The following is a 16080-nucleotide window of genomic DNA, read 5'->3' on the forward strand; positions in this document are numbered from 1 at the left end:
AGCTAAGAGACCCGCCCTTACACCCCATCCACCACCCTCAACAAAGCCTCAATATCCTCCGACTCTCCCAGCAGCAACGCGTCGAACGAATCGAACGAGTTGTCGGAATCTACCCTCGGTCCATCCGACGACGGATGGTGGGCGTTCCCTCCCTCCTCCCTCTTCTCCTCCTTCTTCGGCGGACTGGGCTGAGGTTGAGCCTGAGCTTGATTCGGGTTGGGTTGTTTCAAGAACGGCGGTCTGAACGTTCTCCTCGGATCCTTGGAGAGCGACGAGGCTGGACGACGAGGGATCCCGACGGTCACTGGACCTGAGGATCTTGATTGGGAAGGGTTGGGTTTGGGAAGAGCTTGTTGAGAGTTGGAGGAGGAGCGGGAGGAAGGTTGTTGGGAGTTGATGAGTTGTTTGAGAGGGGAGAGGGCTTTGGTTGTTCGGGAGGAAGGTGGTGGGAGGAGAGGAGAAGGAGCGGAGAAGGCTGCTGTCGCCGCCGACGAGGATGCTGATGGGCGTGGTTTTCGTGGGGAGGGAGGTGGGACTGGGGAGGTTGTTCGACGTTGTTGAAGGGAGGGGAGAGGAGGTGGGTTGGAGAGATGGGTGCGAGGAGGAGGTTGGAGCTGGAGGGAGGTGGTTCGTAGGAAGATCCTTTGTTGGGGTTGAGGAGGCGGAGAAGTTGAGGGATCCTTCATCTTCAAGCTGCTGAGACTTCTTCCTACTCCTCCGTCATCTTCGAGGATGCCGTCCATGGGTTCGTTCATCCCTCCGAGGTTGAGGTAGTCGTCAAAGAGAGGAGAAGGTGGAGGAGGACGAGCCGCCGTCGTCGTCTTGATTTCGGTCGTCGAACTGCTGCTGCTGCTGCTCCCACCGACGATTTCTCCTACGACGGGTAAGGAAGGAAGAGATCTCATCCTCTCCTTTCCCTTCCCACCCGATCTCGTTGCCATCCCTTGACCAGACGAAGTCGAGGACGGCGGTGCGATCTCCCTCGTTGACCTTCCTCCTCCTCCTCCTCCTCCTCTCGAGAACGAGGATGGGAACGTGGGTTCCGTGCTGGACCTTCGAGCCGATGACGACCTCCCTGGTAGTGTTGAACTGCTCGACTGCTTCTGCTTCAACATCCTAGCGTCCACTTCCGACAGAAGTCTAGCGAGATCCCACCGTTCCTCCGACTCGACGTCTCGTTCCCTCTGCTGCTGCTCCTCCCCTTGTCCTGCCGGTACCTTCCTCCCTGCTGCTCCTACTCGAAGTCGTTTGCTGTCGTGGTTGGAAGTAGATGTTGTAGTTGTTGCTGGCGAGTAGAAGGATGAGTTGGAGGAGGATGAGAGGGAGGAGCAGGATCCTATTTGGGAGGGAGTTGAACGAAGGGAGGAGAAGGAGGAGGACGAGTTGTGTCGAGGTCGTTTGGACGCAGAGGAAGAAGACGAGGAGGAGGACGAGGTGGATGCTGTAGAGTTGCGAGCTCGAAAGATGGGTTTAGGGGGAGGTGGAAGTTGACTCGTGCTGGCGTGTTGGGAGGAGAGGAAGGCGTTGGGATCTGGGACAGGGAAGGAAGGAGGGAGGGCGACGGAAGGAGGAGGAGCGAGAAGAAGAATCGAGGTCAATACGAGAGTTCAAAGCTTCGAGAGAAACGAAGAGAGCTGTCTACGAACCTGCTCTAGCTGCTGCCAAGATTCTCTCCTTCAGAGCGTTGTTGGGCGTTCCTTGCCAGGCGATTACGGAAGGGAAGGGAGTCGAAGGTGGGTAGGAATCGGCCGCCATCGAAGGAGGCGAGGAAGACAGAGCATCCATAGCTCTCAGTTGTTCGAGGTTACCAAAGGAGGAAGAGAGGAGAGGAGGGTAAGAAGAGGGGAAAGGACGAAGGGGGAGAGAAGGGAGATGAAGGGAAGGAAGGGTGTCGAGGTTGAGCGGAACTCGTGAAAGCAATCGCCTCGCGCCTGGTGCTGCCTCTTCTCCCGCAGCCTCCTTTGTCGCGTCCTTCTTGCAGATTTTCGGGATCTCGAGGTTCGAGAAAAAGAGCGTGTGCATTGTAAATGTCCGTGAGGGGGGATAGTTGAAAAAGAAGTATGCGAAACAAAACAGCGAACGAGCGTGGGAGAGCAGCAAGGAGTCGAGCGAGGAGATGAGAAAGAAAAACAGAGCGAGCGACGAACAAAGACAGTGAGGATTGAAGTTCTAGATACCGAGATGAGAGAGAGAGAGAGAGATGCAAAGAAAAGGAAACGGGAAGAAAATCTAGTGGCCTCCGTCGCCGTACTGGTTCTGAGAGTTGTAGATCTGTCCTGGTTGAGTTGGGAACGAAGGGTAGGCTGAGTCCGAGCCGAGGTAGGATTGCTGCTGAGGAGGGGATCCCGAACGAACAGAGCCTCCGGGGCTGTTGTCGTGGTAAGGAGTAGCACCTGGACTGCTGGCCGTAGGCTGGAAGAAGAGAAGAGAGGGAAGGCGCGTCAGTCGCAAATCGCGACGCGTTCGAAAAGGAGATTGCGACGAACCTGGTACCACCCTCCTCCTCCACCGCCACCGGACTGATCACCTGCCGTCATCGGCTCGTGAGTGTACATCTCGGCTGTGTCCATCGATCCGATCGATCCCGTTCGTCGGTTGTTCTGGAAGGGAGCAACTGGAGGAGCGTCGAGAGCATCCGTCGACCGAGATCCCATCGAGTCCAGTCGCATAGCTCCCATTCCTGCTCCAAGACCGGCTCCAGCTCCAGCAGCTCCGTAGTTGTGCTCCTTTTGGTGTCCTGGTGAAAGAGAAAGAACAAGAGATTGGCAGTCAGACGCGCTTGAGACGTGGGAGACGAGAGAGGAAGAACTGGAACGAACCTCCTCCCCAAGCGTCGTCGTCTTCGCTGTTAGGAGCGTAGAAGGACTGAACGTTCTATTGCTTCTTGTTCCGCCTCTTGATCAAGAAGAAAACGAGCTGTAGCGAGAAAGAGTGAAGACGGTTAGCCTCTAGGGAAAAAAAAAGACGCGTCGAAGAAAGAGAGACTCGAAAAACTCACGAGACCGAGAGCGATCGCCCCAACACCTCCAACTGCTCCACCAATCACAGCCGACTTTGTAGTAGCACTCATTCCAGTCGTGACGACGGCTCCGTTCGAGCTTCCAGCGATAGCAGTGGCGGCAGCAGCGCTCGAAGAAGCTGTCTTCCCTGTCGTGGTTGTTGCTGTTCCTGACGCGGAGGAAGACGACGAAGAAGACGCACCAGCACTGAGCATGTCGGCTTTGATCAGGTCGGCAGCCTTCTCTCCAATGGCGTAGGAAGGCGACATGACGTGAGAGGAGAGATGAAGAGGGATGATGGACGCGTCGACCTGGAGAAGAAAGAGAAGAAGGTTTGAGTTCGGCAAAGGTTCGAGGCAGTTGAGCTGAAAAGGCAGGCACTCACAACTCGAAGGTTGGTAGTTCCGTAGACCTGAGAGAAGAAACGAAGAAAGGTCAGTCTCGGCGAGAGAAGAGAGAGAGTAATCAAACGAACGATGAGCTTGGTCGAAACGACTCCTCCCTTCGCTTGAGGCAACATCGAGCAAGTTCCGAGAGGGTGGTACTCCGTAGATCCAGAGGTCCCGATCCACGTGTTGAGCGCGGTATCGACGAGGCCAGCCGAGGGAGCCTGCTCGACGAGAGTCAAAGCACTCATGGGAGCAGTGGCGGCGATCTTCCTAGCAAAGACGATTCCCTTGTTGATGATGTCGACGTCGTAGCCCTGAAGAGAGAACGAAGTACGTCAGCAACCGTCGAAGAGGGGATGAACATGAAGGGAGTGAACGAACGAGTCCGAGGTAGCCTGAGACGAAAGATGGGGGCAGAGAGGTCAGATCGGATGGATAAAGAGGGACCGCAACGGAGACGACGTACCAGGGTTGATAACTGGAGCAGAGAAAGCGTCAGTGGTGTTGATCATGATCGTTCCTCGAGAGTAAGGATGCTGAAGTGCGATTTGGATGGCGACGTTGGAGGTCCCCGAGAGAGCGTTGAAAATGACCTGTTTGCGAGAAAGGACGAAAAATCAGTCTATGCAACGTTCAGAGGGAGAGCTTCCCGCTCGAGGTAGATGCTGTTCGGAGAGAGGAAGAGACAGGGAGAAAAGGCTCACCTCAAGTTGTCCTACGTCGGTCGAGAGCCAGGAGTTTTGAAGCTCGTACTGATCCGAGAGACCGGAAGCGACGTTGTCGGGAAGCGTCTGGTAGCCAGTCATGAGCTTGACGTTGGAAGCGAGGGCAGAAGTGGCGGTGGAGGCGTAGGTCTGAAGAGAAGAAGGCGACGCGTCAGGGAAAGGCGGGAAGCGTTCGAGAAGGCGAAAGAGAAGGAACGAACAGCGTAATCCGTGGTGATATCAGCCAAACTTGGATAACCTATGCCGCCGTTAACGTACGTCCACTCCGAGTCGGCGTAGTCTCCAGCTGTGTACTCGGCGAGAGCTGAAGCCGCGTTGGTGGTGTTGAGGAGCTCTCCCCAGACGACGGTTCCCGTTGGGACCGAGAACGAGATGGAAGTCGAGAAGTGGTCTTGAAGGTTGTATCCGACTGGAAGATCGACGACGGAGTCGATATCATACTGGGTCATCAAGTCGGCAGGTCCTACTCCTGAGAGCTGGAGGATCTGAGGAGAACCGACGACTCCTCCCCTGGAAACGAGCACAACGAGCGGCAAGAAACGGAGTCAGCTCTAGTTATCTAGTCGAGAGAGAACAAATAAATCTATACTTACGAGAGAATGACTTCCTTGTTGGCGGTGACGGAGTAAACGGTCGAGCCCTTCGAGGCAGAGAACGAGACTCCTCCAGCGACAGCGGCTCCCGAAGTTGTAGAGTTGAAGTTGACCTTGGTGACCTGGTATCCAGTGAGGATCACGCTAAAACGTATGAGGACAAATTTGGATGTCAGTCTATTGAAACCTCGAGGTGAAACGTCGAAGAGAAACGAACAGGTTTGAGCCTGAGAGAAGAGAGAGACGCGTCGAAGACGGGAAAATGTCAGTAAGCGTTCGAGAAAGAGAGCTTGGAAAGGCAAGAGCTAGGCTCTTCACAGCCTGGTTTCGTCCTCGTCAGGTTCTCGGGCGATAAGCTCTCGAGGCGAGACGAGATCGATGGTTGCGAGCCTCGAGAAAGCCACTCACGAGGGGGTAGGGGAGTAATGTAGCCAGCCTTCGAGTCGGATCGAGTCTGGTTTGACGTTCGAATCGTCGAAGGTGATATGTTGACTCCATGAGTGTTTCCTCCGTGAAGGTCTCTAGCGGTGAAACCGAGAGCAGTCTGTAGAGAGAGAAGACGAGGAAGGACGAGGATCAGCTGGGGCCTTGGAGACGAGATCAAGCTAGCGAGCTTACCCAAGTAGGAATCCAGTTCTCCATAACTGAGTATAGATAGGCAGGGTAGCCACTCTGGATAGGACCTGACGAACCGTGAGCCGATGCGTCTGCGATGATTCCGAACGACGAGATGTGCTCAGCAGTGGGAGCACTGAACGAAAGAAAACATACGAAACCAACAAGCGTGAGCAAATGAACACAGAGAAACAGGGAGAGGTAGATAGATTATCCGAACAGGGGGGAGGAAGTGAAGAACAAAGAGAGGAAAGGAGGGAGAAGAGACGCGGCTCTCACTTGTATGTTTCCGCCTTTTGCGTGTACTTGTCCATCTCGCTCCAGTTCCAAGTCTCTTCTCCATCAGGATTGAGGGTGGCCCAACTGAAGGAAGGTCGAGAAAAGCCGTCTAAGGTCAATTCTAGTCTTCGAGAAGCATGAACGGGGATCCGAGATCGGAAATAGCGACGTTGTGGTTTCGGCAGAAGATTGATGACTCACGCGTCATATTCAGCTTCTGAGGGCTTCGTCCTATATTGAGAAGGGAAGAGGAAGGAAGGATGTTAGTTCTGATGGGTTTGAAGAAGGGGGCGTGACAGGTCTCCCCAAAAAGCGTGTCGTCCTCGTTCTAAAGGTTTCACGAGAGAAAGGAGAGGCTGCTGACCAGAAGAGACCGTTGATAGCACCACTGGTAAAAGGGATGAGTGAACGGAGGACGTAAAAGAAGTCAGCTCGTAAGAAAAAAAAAAAAAAAAAAAAAAAAAAAAAAAAAAAAAAAAAAAAAAAAAAAATTAAAAAAAAAAAAAGCACTTCGTAGTAAATAAAAAAAAAAAAAAAAAAAAAGGGAAAGAAGGGAAAGAGGAGAAGGAGGAGGCGACGAACCTTCCTCCGAGTCCCTTTCCTCGGGGCCACTTCACGACGGTACCGTTCGTATCAACCTGAGCAGTGGTTTTGTACTGCCAATCGTAAGGCGTGTTGGTGAGAGAATTGAGGTCTGAATCGTCAGGCGAGAGAGGGGGGGAGCGAGGAAGGAAAGTGGTTGCGGAACTCGATCAGCGCAGCGTCAAAGAAGGGGGGACAGCCTCGGGCGAGGCAAGGGAGTAGAAAAGCGACCTACAAGAGTATCCAGCGATATCGATCTATAGCAGAGAGAGGCAAAGAAGGACGTCAGCGCGTCGCTCTTCGCCGAAGAAAGATAAAAAGGAAGCCAAGGCCAGGATGGGCTGAAACGCGACCAGCCTCTTTCCCCTTTCCTCCTTCCCTCGTTCCTGGATTCCAAGACTCACCTGGTCCTGGACATCACTTCCATCTCCTCCAGCCTCGATAACGCAGACTGTCGTATTCGACCATTCACTCAACCGAGCAGCGAGGGCGAGACCAGCGACTCCTCCTCTGCAAAGGCGAAAACATGGGACGACGAGGGAGGAGGAAGGAGGAGGCGAGGTGACGATTCACGGAGGGGAGGTCGTTGGTCGAACGAAGGGAAGGAGAGCAAAAAAAAATGCAGAGGAAGGTTTGGGATACGTGAGAAGAGGCTCTGGTCAGTGAAAGGTATTCTAGAAGTCTGAAAGCAAAGCTGCTCGAGCTCTCAAATCGAGCTCTCCGCGCTGTCGGCAAGACCCTTTGTTTGAGCTCGCGAGAAAGAAGAGAAATGCTCACCCAGCAATCACGAAATCGAAGCTCTGACCATCGACGGTTGTTGGTGAGCTCACGATAGACCGATGAGCCATCTGCCGGTCTGAGAAGGGAGGAAAGAATCGAAGTAAGGAGGTGAGCGACCGACAACATCGAGAAGGAGGAGGAGTGAGCTCAAAAAAGCTCGTTCGACGCCGACTCTGAACTCACAAGGGTTTCCTCCGTAAGCGGCCTCAGCTTGAGGAAGCTGCAGCAGTGAAGCAATCAGAGCGATAGGTAGTAGGGAGAGCATCTAGGTTTTTGAAGAGGGTGGGTGCTTGAGGGAGGGAGGGAGGGAGGGAAGGAGGGGTGAAGGAAGGGGAAAGAAAGCCTGCGGCCGGAGAGACGAATCCGAGGTATGAAGTCGGGAGAGCCGTGATATAAGGAGACAAGGGAATAGAAGGACTGGTGCTGGCTGAGAGGGAGAAGAAGAAGGACGAAGTACTGGCGAGCCGAGAGAGGGGGTGATAGAGAGAGGGTGAGAAGGAAACGAAGAGGTGAGAAGAACGCGACCGAGCTTGACCTGTGTTTTCCCCGCTCTCCCTCCCTCTCCGAGGTTACCACCTCGCAACTTTCAGGTCAGCACACGTTCTGAAGATCATTGAGATCGTCAGATACTCAAGACCAATGCCAGAAGCAGCAGACTTTCTCGGCGGGAGTCTCTGAAAGCTCAGGAGCGAGATCCGAGGGGTTCGTCGGGAGGGAGATGCGGCTCGTTGAGCCTCTTGAATCCGCAAGACGCGTTTTCTCCTCCTTTCCAGATGTATCACGAGTCCCAGTAAAGATGGCATACCACTTGATCAACATCGAGAGCGTCAGGTCTGTAGGACCCCAGTGAATGGAACGCGCAGACGAGAACGACGCGTCGAGGCTCGCACGTCGCGTCGTGTCTCGATTCTCCTTCTCATTCTCGAAAAAAGACTGACCCAGCAAGAAGAATGCTGACGAGCTCCATAAAAAATCGCTTCGAAAAGATCTACCAATCTATTGCTAATCAACGATCACTCCCCGATTCACTCCCGCTCCCGCTCTCACTCCCGCTCTCGCTTCCACTCTCGCTCTCGTCCCCTCCAACAGCCAACACCCTCGTCTCCACCTCGTACCCAAACTTGGTGAACGCCGCAACGATCTCGTCGGCCTTTCCGGGGGCACAAGCGATGGCCACGACAGAGGTTGAAGGGTCGAAGAGAGGGAGGAAGTAGGTCTGGAGTGAGGCCAGGATCTCGGGCTTGGTGACGGACTGGGAGAGAAGGAAAACAGAAGAAGAGATCAGCTTGAGGAAGGAAACGAACGACTTAGGAGAAGAGAGAGTGAGACTGACCTGAATTCGAGCGAGGATCTCCCTGTTCGAAGTGAGAGAAAGTCCCTTGAGAGCTTCGTTTCCGAAAGCCTGGCCGGCAGCGGCAGCGATGCTCTTCTCCTTCCTGGCGTAGGCATAGACGAGAGAGCTCTTGGCGGCGTCAATGATGTTGTCGTCCAGCTCGATCTGCGTACCACAAAGAAGGAAGAAAGAGTAACGGTCAGTTTTCAAGCGCAATCGAGACGTGTCGACGGGAAGAGGACGAACAGTTCCATCGGCGAGACCCCTGATGACTCGAGCAGCCTCAGCGAAAGCTTTGGAGGCGTCGGGGGACTGTACAGAAAGAAGAAACAAACGCGATTCAGCGTGAGAACGGTGAGAGGTAAAGGACGAGAAAAGACGCACCTTGAAAACGTAGAATCCGACGGTTCCAGCCTCGATCGAAGCAGAAGTTCCACAACCATAAGCGAGACCAGATCCTCGAATGTATTTCTGTAAGAGGTAAGAAGAACGATAGATATCTCGTCAGCGAGATTCGTCCGCTGAGCTCGAAGGAGGACGAGGTGACTCACCCAAAGGTAGGACTCGAGAGCGTTCAAAAGACCCTTGGTGACCTCGAGGGCGGGAAGATCGGCGTGATCCCATCCGGAGATACCCTTGGCGGTATGGATCGAGTAGCTTCCCTCGATGGAAGGAAGGGAGGCAAGGACGCACTGCGAAAGAAGGGGAAAGCAAGAAAGATCAGTCGAGCTTCGAGCCTCGAAAGCGGGAAGATGGACAAACAGATTTGGAAGGTTGGTTTCCGAGAGGAGATAGAGCGTCCCTAGACCAGGGAAGAGGAGTGAGAGGAGTTTGCTGTTGAATCGAAAAGGAAACAGCGCGTCAGTCAAGACGCTCGACGAGGAAAGAAGAGGAAAGGATTGAACGGACAGGCAGGGTCTTGAACTCCTTCGTCCAAGTCGACCTAGGCGCATCCAACCGAACAATGTCTCCAGCGACGGCGACTCGAAGGTTCTCGGGCTTGGTGACTGACGGAAATGAACGAGTCGCAGGTCAGTCTCGAGGATTGACGCGTCGAGGAATGAGTCCGACTCACTAATCGCCCTGAACTCCTCAAGATCCTTCACGACCGACTCAGGATCCTCCTTCAGCTTCGCAGCAAGCTCAGGCAAGAACTCGAGCTGTCGAAGGAGACCGTTCGAAGCAGCGGTCGACTTGGATTCCTCAAAGAGAAGCGAGTCCGAGATGGCTCGAGCGACAGTATCTCCGTCTCGTTTCCTCTGAGGCAACTCCTGAACGAGCTTGGCGACGGTGACTTCAAGTCTGACGATAAGGAAGAAAGAGAGGTCAGCTTCGGGTGAAGGAGCACAAGAAGAAGGATGAGACTGACCGATCAATCGAGAACACCGATCCAAAGATGAGATCCCTCAACCATCCAACCGAAGTAGCGTACTGATGCTTCTCGACCTTGAGCTGAATCCTCATGAGTTCCTCGAAGGCTCCTCCAGCTCCGAAGTCGGTGAAGTACTCGACGGTTTGGTCGTTGAGCTGGTTGATCACGTCCTCGTGCGAGAGCTTGGATCCGTCGGCTCGAACAATGGGAAGGGAGAAGAACGAGTCTTGCCAGATGGAAGCGTATCTGCGAAGGAGAGAGAGAGAGGTTCAGCTGTGTGTGATTGAAGAAGGAGAGGAGAGGGAAGGTAAACGAACGGTCGAAGGTGAGCCGGGAGGCTGATGGCGGAAAGGTAGACGTCGACGGAGAGGAAGTTGGACTGGTTTTGAGCAGAGAGGAAAGAGATCAGTGAGATGTCCGAGGAACTAGGAGGGAGAGAGAAGATGCACCTTGACGTTCGAGAAATGAACGTAGAACGGAAGCTTCTTCCCGTCCTCATCGACGTGCTTCTGAACCTCGCTGGCTTTCGCGTCGCCTCCAACTCGAGGATCGTTCACAGCCGTCGAAACCTCGATCCACGAGACGCTGTCGACCTGTTCAACCAATCAACGAGCAAGTAAGCATTCGTTTCCCGAGGAAAAGAAGGGCCCGACTCGACTCACGCTAGGAACCTCAAAGGACTCCAGAACCTCCTTCGGAATCTCCCTCTCGTTGTACGTCTGAGCAAGCTTCAGCGCCTCGGCCTTCTTCTTCAGACCCTCCTCTCCCAACTCGACTCGCTGAGCCTCCAGTCGAACCTTCTCGTCAGCCTCGATCTTGGCTGCGAGAGCGGCGGAGGGCTTTCCAACGACGGTGATGGAGGGAGCGGCGACGAAGTATCTGGGAGTGCCGACGAGAAGGAGCGAGTTGAAAAGGGAATGAAGAGGTCAGCTTTGACGTGGAATTGACGAGAGAAAGGAAGAGGACGCGTCGAACGAACCGAACAAGCGTATCACTCCACTGCTTCGCCGTCCACTTCTCCAAAACAGCGTAGTGCTCCATGATGTCGAACGAGCTCTCGAGCTCCGATCCATCGAGCTTTCCGTAGAGCAGGTCGGCGATGACAGCTTGGGAGACGATGTTGTCGGGTCGGGTTTCGAGGTTGTGCAAAGTCTGCGAACAACGAAACGAGATGAACAGGTCGTCAGTTTCTTTCATTTATTCTTCTTCGAAAACGAGACGAGTGCGAGAGAACGATAACTTACCTGCCTCTTCTCCCTCCTCAGCACCATCCCCATCCTCTCCATGTCGACTCCTTCCTCTCCGATCCTGGCGAGAGCCTTCTTGACGAGACCGTCGACGGACTCAAGGTGCTCGGAGGGGACGTCAGCGAGGTAGATGGTGAGCTCATTAGTCTTGACTCGGGTGGCAGTGTAGATGTCGAGCTATACGGTGCAATACGAATGGAATGAGATTAGCGAAGAAAGGGAGGAAGGAAGAACGAGATGGAAAGGAGAAAGGCAGGGAAGAGGGCAAACGAACCGACGTGCAGAACGGCTCAGGAATCTCGACGAACTCCTTGTTGAGAGGAGCGATAGGCGAGTCGGTGAGGTAGGTGGTGAGGACTGAAAGAAGAAAACGAGAGAGAGGTCAGTTCGAGAGAACAGAAGGAAGAGGAGAAACGCGTCGAAGCAAGACTCACCATCAATAGCCTACCGAACAGCCCCAAAAGCACAAAATCCACCCCAAGTCAGTGAAATTCTTCCCTCTCCCAGTCATCCCAGCAACTTCACCCTTCAAACTCACCAACTCCCCAACCAAATCCCCTCTCTTGACTCCCTCTCCAAACCCAATCTGCACCTCCCCAACACTCTCATCGGCCTCCATGAACTCCACCACCACCTTCTTCTCCCCCTTCTCCCACACGACCTCGTCACTCGTACTGGTCTCCACGAAAGGTCGCTTCCAGTCGTCCGCTTTGGGAGGGGACATGGCGAGGATTCGAGGCTCGACGACGGTTTGGAGGGTTTGAAGGAGGGAGGGGAGAGGGCAGGAGGAACCGGTGATGAGGAGGGTGAGGTTGTGAGGGACGTAGAGGGAGGCGTGATAGGCTCGGACTGGAGATGAACGAAAAAGGGAAGGTGATGAGTTGAGAGAAAGAGAGAGGAGAAAGGAGAAGGGAGGAAGACGAACTCTGCTCGATGGTGAGCTCTCGAAGAGCAGCCATAAGTCCTCCGGTTTCGGATCGATAGGCGTTCTTGGAGGGATAAACCAAACGCTGCATCCTGTGGTCGATCAAAAGGAAGTCAGAGATCAGTAAGAAAGAGGAAAGAACAAACCGAGGGTGTGGACGAACTTGAGAGCCATGAGATCTCCAGACTGGTTCTCTCTCGCCTGCATCTCAGCATAGACGACACCGGCGTTCTCTCCAAGCCCATTGACATGGTGGACTTCGGTGACGAATCCTTCGTGGGTGAGGGTAGGGTACTGTAGAGATGAAGAAGGGGAAAGAGTGAGCGACGCGCGTCGTCGGGCGGATCGTTCGAGCTCGAGAAACAGAGGGTAGGGAACGAACGAGGATGTGATCGATGTAGACTGGTAGAGGGAGAACAAGAAAATATCTAGGGTTAGTAACCAAGCTCCCCCAAACCCTTCGACCTGTTTTCTTGCGCTCGACTGACCTGGCAAGATCCTCAAAAACCCTTCCCCTCCAGCACACCCGATCGTGTAAGCTGTGTGGTCAGTGTCCGTCCAAGCGTTGGTGCCATCTGCGAAGGACCTGTTGGCGAGGTTGTCCAAGATTCCTTTGAAAGGATATTTCTCGGAACCCAGGAAGACGGCGTGTTCGAGAGTGTGAGGTCGACCCAGATCGTCAAAGGCCTCGGTTGGGATGGTAAAGGTTCCAGAGACGATGGGACCGTCAATTCCTGACCAGACGAAGGAGAGGCCTGTTTTGGTAGAGCGCCATTTTTGAATGGTGATGGTAGAGTTGGGAGCCGTGAAGGCTTTGACTGAAGGAGAGGACAGAGGGAAGGAGAAGGAGAGGTGGTGGTGAGCTTCCTTCGTTTTTGTTTGGTGAAGTATGAAAGAAACAAGGAACGAACCAAGTTCAAAGTTACCGAAGGTAGTCTGTCCTTCTTGAAGAGTAGGAACGACTTCGTCTACTTGCATCGCCGAGGACATGCTGAAAGAACGACGAGAAGGGGAGGAGGAGGATCGATGAGGTGGAGGAGGAAAGGAGGAGACGAGACGAGCTGCTGATCCAAAGAGCGAAGACCGAGCGGTGATTTGGTGAAGTCGGGATGATCTGTAGATTCCGAGGGACCGAGAGAACATAAAACAACGGCTGAAAAAGCCGACGAAAAGGGAGAGGGAGGGTGTTGAAGGGGAAGGAAGGAGAGCGACTCGAAACTTGATGAGCTCGACCGTCCCCCTCCTCCTTTCCCTCCACCCACATCTTCCCCTTCTCCATCTCGGGCTCGAAAACAGCTCAATGGGACTCGCCTCTCATCTCTACATCCATCCAAACTCGTAGTAAACAAACCCACTCTTTCCATCGCCATGAGGTTTAGAGCTTCAGTCTCCGAGGTCTCGACCTTCGTTCGTGAGTCGAGCTCCTCTCTCTCCTTCCCTCCTGCTCCACTCTCCAAGAGAGCTTACCACCCTGCTTGGACCTCTAAAGAAATCGTTAAATCTGTTTCGAGACTGTCCCAGAAGTGCATCATGAGATTCGGGGAGGAAAAGATGCATCTCATCTGCCACGATGCGACCGAAGGAGGAGTTCAAGTCTGGAGGTCAGCTCAACTCAACTCCACCTCTTCTTCCTCGTTTCTCTCGTCCACCTATACATCCTTAGAGCTCATCAAGCTGAATATCTGCTTCTGCTTATTCTCCTCTCTCCAGTCAAGTCAAAGTCGTACGTCTTCACCGTCCTGAGTCGTTCTGTCCAGCTCTCGTGAATCACCTCGAGCTCACCCCCTCCCTCCTCCCTCTCCTTCGTTCGTTTAGACGACCCTCTTCACCGCCTACCGAATCGAATCCAACCAGAACAACGAAATCCACCTCTCCACCTCCATCTCAGATCTTCTATCCGTCCTCAACTCAGCTTCAGCCATGCAAGGGAAGGGAGAGGTCGTCGTCAAACTCGCAAAGAGACCCGTGGGAGAACAAGGTCATCTCAAGCCTGTTTTGATATGGGAGATTGGAGGAGATGTGAGTGTTCGATCTGTCATGTGCCGGAGGAGGGTCGAGACAGAGATAGAAGCTAATTTGAGTGGATTTGGTCGCATATAACAGACCAAACGAGGTCGACCTCCTCGCCTCATTCACGAACATCACATCAAGGTCCTCAAACCCAACGAGATCGAACTCCTCAGAGAACCGCTTTGCCCTGAACCCGATGTACGCCCACACATTCTCCTACTTCTCCATTCAGCTCCCTTCATTCGTCTCTCTTCCCTCCCCAAACGCTGACCTCGTCAACGCGTCGCTTCACCAGATCCACATCCTCCTCCCCCCTCTCGCCACCGTCCGAACCGTTACCGAACACCTCGCCAAACTCTCTCCTCACCTAACGATCTCGGCCAATATGGGAGGAAAGTTGACGTTCAAGGCTGGCCAGAACGAGGCGAAGGGAGTGGAGGTCGAGACGGAGTGGGGAGGTTTGAAGGTTCCTTCTGTTGGTGAGTGGTCTTGGTCGATGTTTCTTCGTTTCAGGAGGATTCGTGGTGCGGCTGGACTGTCTTAGATGGAGGGCAAGAAGGAGGAAGAGGGAGGGAGTTGGGTCGAGACGCGACGCGTCGCTTGTCTTCTTCCTCGTCTCGCCGATCTTCCTTCCTCGCCTCCCTTTTCGCATACGAGCCTCTGCTCATGGAGTGGATGGACCTCTTCTTGGGCCAAAGGAGGGATAGGTTGAAGGAGAGCGAAGGAGCGAGCGAAGTCTCGAGACGCGTCTCTTGGCTTTCCTCTCCTTCATCCCCCTCCTTTCATCGAGCACCTCCCCCCGTCAGTTTCACACCCTCGAGGCAGAATTTGGGATGTATCCCAAGAGTCGGACCTTTTCTGCTTCGTGCGACGAAACTCCACCAGGAGAAACGCGTCGAGATCACCCGACCAACCTCCCGCCTTGGTTTTCTTGGACTCTTCCTTATCTCTCGCTCTCAGCCCAGCTCATTAACGCCTCCCCTATCTATTTTCTCCTTCCCTCTTTCACGTGCTCGAACTTCTACAGTCAACTCAAGCGGCGACGGATCTCAGCAACAGCAACCAGAACGCTCTGAGGACCCTTCCCACTTCTTCAGCACTCAGGTCTCGGTGAAATCTCTGCTCAGGTTCTTGCACGCTCATTCGATTATGGGTTCGACGGTCGCTTGTGAGTGCTTTTCGACTTGCTTCTCTCCCTCTCTTCTTCAGCGTTTCCCAACGACGCGAAGAGAGGAAGCTCTTCTCCCTCTCCCTCGCTTCGACTTGATCTGACGATCTCCGTTCTTTCTCTCTTGTCCTCGGTTCGGTACAGGTATCTGCGAAGGCCACTCTCTGATCATGTACCTCTACATCGGTCAGTCTTTCTCCCATCCTTGGACCTCGGTCCTCTTCTCTATGGCTTTGTCGCCTCGCAAGAGCTCTGAGCTCGTAGGAGGCCGGACCTTCAATCGAACCGAGATCCCTTCTCCTTCGCGACGCGCGTTTTCTCACTCCCCTTCCTCTCTCTTTTGCTCGTCCCTTTTTTGCTCGTTCGCTCTGGCAGGTGAACACGAGGAGCACGGAGGAGTCTTGACGTTCTTCATCCCAGCCGTGGATGGGGATCAGGACGACTAGGAGCGAGGGAGGAGGGAGGGAGGGACGAAGGAAGGGCGGCTTGAGGCGGCTTGGCCTTTCCGGTTGATTGGACTCGATCTTGACGACTTTCACGCTTTTCCTTCTCCATGGGGGCCTTCAGGGGTCCTCAGCTTGCAAGATCTCTCCATCTTGTATGCCCCAAGGTCTTGAGCAGTCGCGTCGTTCGAAAACGTGAGTTCATCTCCTCGCCTCTCTTTCAGCCCACCTTCAGCCCAAGCTTTCTCTCGTTGCTGTTTTTACCGGCTTCCCTCCGCCCTCCCTTCCTTTCCTCCTTGGCGCAGTTCTTTTTTTCGACCTCTCTTCAGTTCCGCCGAGACCTGAACCCGTTCTTGCCTCCTGACCCTAGCATTCCTCGCGTAAACTTTGGTCCGTTCGCCCTCTGAACGATTGATAACTCGACGAGCCTCCGTCCCTCTCTTCTTTCAGCCAACCACCACGACCACCACATCTTTTCTCCCCTCCAATCAAAGATGGCTACCAAAGAGTCTCAGCACCACGTCGAGGAGGATTACGATGAGAAGGTCGTTGCTGGAGAGGTCGGAGAACCCAAGGAGAAGAAGAAGATCACGCTCGCTATCGAATCGGACGCTCCTCGA

At 53.9% G+C, this 16080-nt stretch overlaps 4 protein-coding genes across 4 annotated transcripts; 1 reads left to right on the forward strand and 3 right to left on the reverse strand.

The window, feature by feature from the left end:
* Positions 1-17: 17 nt before the first annotated feature.
* Positions 18-1785, reverse strand: BDY24DRAFT_415442 (uncharacterized protein; the record flags this gene model as incomplete). Its single annotated transcript, XM_076643451.1, has 2 exons — positions 18-1531; positions 1647-1785. 2 exons carry the CDS (start codon positions 1783-1785, stop codon positions 18-20), a joined length of 1653 nt encoding a protein of 550 aa, XP_076496568.1.
* Positions 1786-2918: 1133 nt separating this feature from the next.
* BDY24DRAFT_389968 (GMC family oxidoreductase) lies at positions 2919-7397 on the reverse strand. Its single transcript, XM_076640604.1, has 19 exons — positions 7146-7397; positions 6960-7038; positions 6587-6692; positions 6418-6439; positions 6183-6294; positions 5965-5988; positions 5802-5831; positions 5601-5684; positions 5325-5457; positions 5115-5250; positions 4924-4933; positions 4707-4850; positions 4314-4623; positions 4093-4242; positions 3855-3981; positions 3770-3783; positions 3475-3702; positions 3385-3411; positions 2919-3310 (listed from the first exon to the last, which is right to left on the reverse strand). Exons 1-19 carry the CDS (start codon positions 7225-7227, stop codon positions 2942-2944), a joined length of 2187 nt encoding a protein of 728 aa, XP_076496569.1. The 5' UTR covers positions 7228-7397; the 3' UTR covers positions 2919-2941.
* A 499-nt stretch (positions 7398-7896) lies between these two features.
* Positions 7897-13032, reverse strand: BDY24DRAFT_389974 (cytoplasmic protein). Its single transcript, XM_076640605.1, has 22 exons — positions 12751-13032; positions 12328-12657; positions 12222-12241; positions 12003-12133; positions 11840-11931; positions 11453-11763; positions 11349-11358; positions 11189-11271; positions 10912-11091; positions 10647-10819; positions 10330-10546; positions 10117-10260; positions 9985-10046; positions 9665-9913; positions 9371-9597; positions 9205-9302; positions 9058-9129; positions 8847-8987; positions 8680-8766; positions 8542-8607; positions 8296-8460; positions 7897-8214 (listed from the first exon to the last, which is right to left on the reverse strand). The coding sequence occupies exons 1-22, from the start codon at positions 12980-12982 to the stop codon at positions 7969-7971; spliced, it is 3336 nt and encodes a 1111-aa protein (XP_076496570.1). The 5' UTR covers positions 12983-13032; the 3' UTR covers positions 7897-7968.
* A 70-nt stretch (positions 13033-13102) lies between these two features.
* Positions 13103-15600, forward strand: BDY24DRAFT_67699 (cell cycle checkpoint). The gene is made up of 9 exons (XM_076645058.1): positions 13103-13250; positions 13329-13440; positions 13550-13562; positions 13655-13858; positions 13943-14047; positions 14145-14328; positions 14877-15017; positions 15162-15203; positions 15393-15600. Exons 1-9 carry the CDS (start codon positions 13208-13210, stop codon positions 15461-15463), a joined length of 915 nt encoding a protein of 304 aa, XP_076496571.1. The 5' UTR covers positions 13103-13207; the 3' UTR covers positions 15464-15600.
* Positions 15601-16080: the final 480 nt, after the last annotated feature.

Source organism: Mrakia frigida (assembly GCF_051309035.1).
Source record: "Mrakia frigida strain ATCC 22029 unplaced genomic scaffold BDY24scaffold_16, whole genome shotgun sequence".
Classification (NCBI taxonomy): Eukaryota; Fungi; Basidiomycota; class Tremellomycetes; order Cystofilobasidiales; family Mrakiaceae; genus Mrakia; species Mrakia frigida.

What these genes read in the sequence shown, in the direction of transcription:
- BDY24DRAFT_67699 (XM_076645058.1), top strand. Translation starts at nt 13,208, where the DNA reads ATGAGGTTTAGAGCTTCAGTCTCCGAGGTCTCGACCTTCGTTC. An exon ending in CGAGGTCTCGACCTTCGTTC is followed by an intron (nt 13,251 to 13,328) that starts GTGAGTCGAGCT and finishes GGACCTCTAAAG; the next exon opens with AAATCGTTAAATCTGTTTCG. An exon ending in CGCTTTGCCCTGAACCCGAT is followed by an intron (nt 14,048 to 14,144) that starts GTACGCCCACAC and finishes TCGCTTCACCAG; the next exon opens with ATCCACATCCTCCTCCCCCC.
- BDY24DRAFT_389974 (XM_076640605.1), bottom strand. Translation starts at nt 12,982, where the DNA reads ATGTTCTCTCGGTCCCTCGGAATCTACAGATCATCCCGACTTCACCAA. An exon ending in TTCATTTCTCGAACGTCAAG is followed by an intron (nt 10,047 to 10,116) that starts GTGCATCTTCTC and finishes GCTCAAAACCAG; the next exon opens with TCCAACTTCCTCTCCGTCGA. An exon ending in GAAACCAACCTTCCAAATCT is followed by an intron (nt 8,988 to 9,057) that starts GTTTGTCCATCT and finishes CTTCTTTCGCAG; the next exon opens with TGCGTCCTTGCCTCCCTTCC.
- BDY24DRAFT_389968 (XM_076640604.1), bottom strand. Translation starts at nt 7,227, where the DNA reads ATGCTCTCCCTACTACCTATCGCTCTGATTGCTTCACTGCTGCAGCTT. An exon ending in CAAAAGGCGGAAACATACAA is followed by an intron (nt 5,458 to 5,600) that starts GTGAGAGCCGCG and finishes TCTTTCGTTCAG; the next exon opens with TGCTCCCACTGCTGAGCACA. An exon ending in GAACTACCAACCTTCGAGTT is followed by an intron (nt 3,311 to 3,384) that starts GTGAGTGCCTGC and finishes TTTCTTCTCCAG; the next exon opens with GTCGACGCGTCCATCATCCC.